Here is a 6,380-nt window from a genome sequence, read left to right as displayed (position 1 = left end):
GAATTCGAGCTCTAAACCTAATGCAAGTTTGATACAGGCCTATCGAGATCGTTGGGTTTTCTGGCGACATATTTACATTTGTCTTACTCCCCATCGTGGAAACGAAATATAATCAACGGCGTAAGCTTGATATAGTCTGGTGAGGAACGCCTGAATCATACGAGGCATTAGAATTTCGTTAATTCTTTTTAGTCACGCTGCAAACGCCATTTTGTAGAGTGGGGGGTTACACCCTCTATATTCAAGTGAGATACAAAAGAGCGTCAGTCTTGCGACAACTACGGAAGAATCCTCACGTGAACTATGGCTACATCCAAATCTTCTGCACCAATGGGCAACGTGAATGAAATGTATAAAACATTTACGAAGGCTTTGAAAAAGACTGAGAAAAATCTGCTGTTGTCGACAACGTATAGTCTAAATAATTCTTTTACGAAGAAAATAGTCATCGGTCTCGGTCTACGGCTCGACGATCAGTTTGAACCGGTCATCAAACTCGTCAACAACTCCTCCGGAGGCGTGCGTCTGACACCAGCGGCCTGGTCGCGACTCGCAGATGAGTTGGACAATATCTCCGAATACCTTGACATAGAAGGATACACCGATGCCCAATGGTATTTTAATCGGATTGAGCTTGGTGGCTGCAACGTCGAATTGTCAACAGCACACGGTGAGCGAGCCGTCAGATTTGAAATACCTACGGAATCCGAAGTCACCGAATCAGAAGATAAGGAATCAGACTGCGCAGACACGGCCACCCAGGATGAGAACTTTCAGTCACCCGCCAAACGCCAGAAAGTGTATCAACCCACCATTGTAATGCAGAAATCCACATTCAACGGACTTAAAGCTATATTTGTGTGTGTCGACGAACGGCTACGAAGGCTTCAGCGTTTAGCCCATTCGGTAAACGAGTGCAAGAAATCATACGTCGCATACATAGCCGAGAAAGTGAATCTGACGCAGCTCAAGGAACCGAGTCTTCATCGCATCAGGCAAATAGCGGAGAAGGAATACGGCGCTGTCCTAGAACACATCGCGTCGTCAGCGAATCCTGCCTTTGCCGAGAATTACCTCAGTATTGTTCTCCTTGAAATTACCCGCCTGTTTCCATCATACCTCGCTGCTGAAATCAAGCAGGCCATCGAAACTGAGGACAAAGCCTTAGCCAGCCTCTGAACAAACTATTTCGACACTACCATCATCAAGCATCGGGATAACCTCCTGTCCGCTATTTCGCAATGAAGACCAAGGGCACCGTACAACTCGAAATTAATCAAGAGGAAATATCAGACGTATGTGTTACCCTGAGAATTTTTTCGTGTGAAGAGACTCGGATCAACACGGCTACACCCCGCCAAGCGAACGCAGATGCTGTAGATGAACCATTGTACGTGCCCGAAGAACAGCCTTATCCATGGGTGGTACTGTCTATACTCGTGATTGCTATAATTATTATAAGTATAGTGGTGATGTGGGGCGCTGTAACTATAACAAATAAAAACATCCCACTCCAACAACAAGCAAACAAATAGTAATAACCATGTATGTATTTGCACCTGCGTTAACCGAATAAACCTGCGAGGATGAGATTTGATTTTTCTATGCGATCCACCATTGAGTTCTGTTGCCTCACCCACCCACCCTGATCCTCGTACATCTAAGTATGCCTATAGTCTTGCATTAAGAAGGAGAGAGAGAGTGACCAGGTCTATATTTTCCAAGCGCACGTAAACCTTAGGATAAACACTGACGGCTGGGTAAGGTCAGTGACACGAGCACCCGACACAGAGAGCAGGGATGGAGAAAGAACGAGAGCCGGGGTGGAGGACCTGTAACCCCAAACGTCCAAGTCCCAGAGTTCGCTTCGTGAACGGAGGTAGCGGGGCCAGATGGGTAGGTGGCCCCAGAATCGGCCGCACGGCCAGGGACACCATGGTAAGGGGATCGTCCCGTGGTCAGGGTGCACAGGCCCAGAGGCCATCCCGTAGAGTCCGGAATCTGATTCGCGGTCAACTGTAGCCGGGGTAAGGGGTCGTCACACGATATTCACCACGTGTCGAGGGGGTCGCGGGCGAAGGGCTGACGAGCCGCGGAACTTCGAGGCGGAAAAACCGCTCCTTGGTAAGGGGTTGCGGGAAAGGGGTGGTCGTCCGGAGAAGCTTCTAGAATAAAATACCTCCTAGACGAGGGGCTGCGGGGGAAGGGGCCCCAAAATTTGCTCCTTGGCGAGGGACGGCGGGGAAGGGGATGGCGTCCCAAAATTCGCTCCGCGGCGAGGGGCGGCGGGGGAAGGGGATGGCGTCCCAAAATTCGCTCCGAGGCGAGGGGCGGCGGGGGAAGGGGATGGCGTCCCAAAATTCGCTCCGTGGCGAGGGGCGGCGGGGGAAGGGGATGGCGTTCCAAAATTCGCTCCGCGGCGAGGGGCGGCGGGGGAAGGGGATGGCGTCCCAAAATTCGCTCCGTGGCGAGGGGCGGCGGGGGAAGGGGAAGGCGCCCCAAAGTCACTCCTAGGCGAGGGGCGGCGGGGGAAGGGGATGGCGTCCCAAAGTCACTCCTCGGCGAGGGGCGGCGGGGGAAGGGGAAGGCGCCCCAAAGTCACTCCTTGGCGAGGGGCTGGCGCCGGAGAGGGGTGCGAGGGGGGTTTGTTGTGACGCCCCAAAGTGCCCCTATACTACTTACATCTTATTCATTTATAGTTTTATATACATATATACAAGCTATATTAATGGTTTCCACGCGAGGGAAGGGGCGGTCGTCGTCCTGTTACACCGCGGTGGAGGCTGCAGTGATGAAGTGCAGCGATGAGTTGGCGCGGTCCTTGGAGGCGGCGTATACCGGCTTTCCGGAAAGCTAGGCGGTGTTGGAGGGCGGCGATTCTCCGGTTCCGTTGCTCGTTGCGGAGACTCCCACTCGCTGTTAGACTGGGTCGTCTGGGTAGCCGTTGATACGTAGATGCGTTGAGGCTCGGGAAACGGAGAGATCGCTGCCGGAATGCGGCGGTAGTAACTCGGTGACGTCACTCTCGCTCTTCTCACGTCCCACACTGATTGCAGAACCGCCGGTGGCCTAGTCAGAGGCCTTGATGGGAGGTCCACTCGAAGCACCCACGGAGCTGGTGGATTGCAAGCACTTGTCTTTTGGGTTGGGCTGGCTGTTGCCAGTTGAACAGGATCCGTCATGCAGTCGTCAAAGTCTGCGTGCTGGTCTGGAATCGTAGCGTTGCGTGGCGTAGTGTGGTGTAGCGTAGCGTAGCAGTTAGTTCGTCTTGGTCAGTTCCGGCGAAACCAAAGTGTCCTGCCGATCGGTGAGATCGGTGGTCTCTCATCGCAGCCTCAATTGGTCTTCAGCAGCGGGAGACCACGTTGGCCGATTACGCGACGCGCTCGGCTGCGTGGGTGGCGTGAGCAGCGCGCGTGACGTAATACTTTCTTCTGTGTCGCGCAACTAGAAAGTGTGAAATGCTTGTTGCGGCGCGTGGGTTGAAAGGCGCGCGACCGACTAGTTGCTTTCACAATGTTGTTGTCAACACTTTTAGAAAACAAAGAATTTAGAAAAAAACAAATTCTTACATTAATTGAATTTTTTAATAAAGAATATAATTATTCAAAAAATCCCATATATTTTTTGATTATTCGCTCACATATTGATTGACATAAAAATATTATTCATTAAAAAAATGCCATTCGATTTACTTTATGGATTGTAATTTGGAACATTTATACAATGGACTAGAACTTATTGAAAAGTTTAGAGAAAACATACAGATGGATCAATGATTAGTTATTGGATTTCATATTTTTAATTTTTGAAAATTATTTTTTTCCCAATTTGAGAAGAATGATTTATTCAAATTATTATTTTTTATATCATTGAATTATTTGAATTGATTGCCTACATTTATATTCAATGATGTTAATGTATAATTTGTATATCTATATAATTATTTGAATGAAAAAAATGATCAATAAATTTATCAGATACATTTCATCCATGTTTATCACAATTTTTAATTTACTTTTGAAAAAAAGAAGAATTTTTTGAAAAAAAAAATTTTTTACATCAATCAAATTTTTTAGAAGTGAATATGATTATTAAAAAAATCCTATATATTTTTTGATTATTTGCTGAAATAATAATTGAAATGAAAATATTATTCGTTGATTAAAGTTATTCTTGGATATGAAGGTCACAACTCAAAACACTTTTTATCGTGTTAACGTTTCGGCCCTGGTGGGGGCCCTCTTCAGAACAATTTTATTTAAATATCTGTCACGAACAAATAGAACCGGCTTTCAACGCTTATAAGACGGCCAATATCAACAAGCTAGCTAGTCTGATCAATAACAAAAAACGACTCAATTCTAATCCAATTGACACGACCTCTGAAAATTGGTTAGTAAACCTCAGTAGCACCGAGATTCCGGCCAATGTTATTGACGTACTAAAAATGGGACCTAAATATGGCATTCCTTTTAAGAATAATCGCATTCCAACCAACAAACTCATATCGGATTTCGAATCTAAGATCTCTTTCATTCCTTCTAATTCTCGCAATACGGCTCGGCAAGATTTCACTAATACAGTAAAAAAGTTCATTAACACTCCTGCTCCCCTTGACGCCGATAAGAATGCCCTTCACAAAAAAATCAAAGAAACCAAGATCTTCCAAAACAACAATAAGGACTTGCTTTTCTTGAAAGCGGATAAGGGAAACAAGACTGTGGTTATGAACAAACTAATGTACGAGGCCAAAATGTTGCAACAACTATCTAACAATAATTCTTATAAAGTCGTTAGATATGATCTCACTTCTACTCTGCAACAAGAAGTAAAAAAACTAACAACCGATTGGGTCAATAGCAAATTTATCTCTAATCAACTAAGACGTCAAATTGCTAAAACGGACTGCCGACCACCTAGAGCTTATGGACTACCGAAAATCCATAAACCTGATACACCGGTACGAATCATTGTGTCCTTCACTGATAGTCCGACGATCAATTTGGCTCGTTTTCTTAGTAAATGGATAGGTAATAACATCATACCACCTTTGTCACGGATAAGAGATAGTTTTGCGTTGGTGAATGCTATTAGGGATCTTCGTCTTCCAGCTGATTATATTTTAGTTTCACTGGATGTTATATCCTTATTCACTAATGTACCACAAGATCTGGCAATCAACGCCATCAAACAGCGTTGGCATCAGCTGGTGGACAAAATTCCGGTCCCACGTAATGAACTCTTAAAGGCATTACAAATATGTTTTAAGGCTGCCATATTTAAATTTAACCATCACATATATGCCCAAACGTTTGGCTTACCTATGGGCTCACCGCTCTCTCCAATTTTGTCTGATTTGGTTTTGGATGACCTTGAACAACACTGTCTTAATAAACTTGACTTCAAGCCTGCATTCTTTTTCAGATACGTAGACGACATAATTACAGCTGTCCCTTCGCATAAAGTCGCCGATATGCTTTCAGTTTTTAATAGTTTCCATCCGAGACTACAATTTACATCCGAATTAGAGTCTAATCACCAAATCAGCTTTTTAGATGTACTGATTATCAATGACAATCAGCTCATTAAAACTGATTGGTTCCACAAGGCTACTTGGTCACAAAGGTATTTAAATTACCATTCTCACCATCCCAAATCATACAAAATTGGAACGATCAATTGTTTAGTTGACAGAGCGATCCGACTCTCAAGCATGGAATTTCACGATAAAAATTTGTCCTTAATTCAGCAGGTACTATGTAAGAATGACTATCCTTCTCGCCTGCTTAACAAACATATAAAGTTCAAATATGATTCCATCTTGGCATCTACCAGCCCCAACAACAATCTCGATGCAACTACTACACAGACCATTCAAAAAAACTATATTTCCATCCCTTATGTAGCGGGTCTGTTTGAGTCTCTTAATAGAACATTCTCTAAATACAAAATTCAATTTGTGGGCAAATGTGCACATGATTTATCCTCGATGTTCGATTCGGGTAAAGACCCCTTACCCCTGGTCAATCGCTCATGTGTAGTTTACAAAATACCTTGCAATCATTGCAACAAGGCTTACATAGGTCAAACTAGTAGACAACTACACACCAGGATAACCGAACATATACGCAACATCCACGAACACGAGGATAATTATACTGCATTGACGAGACATGCCATCGATTTCGACCACTCTTTTAACTATTCTCAAGCTAGTATTATTGATGTCGAACCTTTGTATTATAATAGGCTTCTGTTGGAAATGTGCAATATCGTAGCACATCCTAATTCTGTCAACCGTAAACAAGACATAGAACACCTAAGCAATATTTACACCTCTGTGATACGACCTTCGTAATTTGTCCATTACCGACTGA

At 44.5% G+C, this 6,380-nt stretch overlaps 1 protein-coding gene across 1 annotated transcript; it reads left to right on the top strand.

The window, feature by feature from the left end:
• Positions 1 to 1,800: 1,800 nt before the first annotated feature.
• LOC124182212 lies at positions 1,801 to 5,804 on the top strand. The gene is made up of 3 exons (XM_046569163.1): positions 1,801 to 1,987; positions 4,287 to 5,628; positions 5,756 to 5,804. Exons 1-3 carry the CDS (start codon positions 1,801 to 1,803, stop codon positions 5,802 to 5,804), a joined length of 1,578 nt encoding a protein of 525 aa, XP_046425119.1.
• The last annotated feature ends 576 nt before the right edge of the window (positions 5,805 to 6,380 follow it).

The sequence above is a fragment of the Neodiprion fabricii genome, chromosome 1 (assembly GCF_021155785.1).
Source record: "Neodiprion fabricii isolate iyNeoFabr1 chromosome 1, iyNeoFabr1.1, whole genome shotgun sequence".
Classification (NCBI taxonomy): Eukaryota; Metazoa; Arthropoda; class Insecta; order Hymenoptera; family Diprionidae; genus Neodiprion; species Neodiprion fabricii.
Note: the sequence above shows the minus strand (reverse complement) of the source record. Positions and strands in the feature narration are given on the sequence as shown.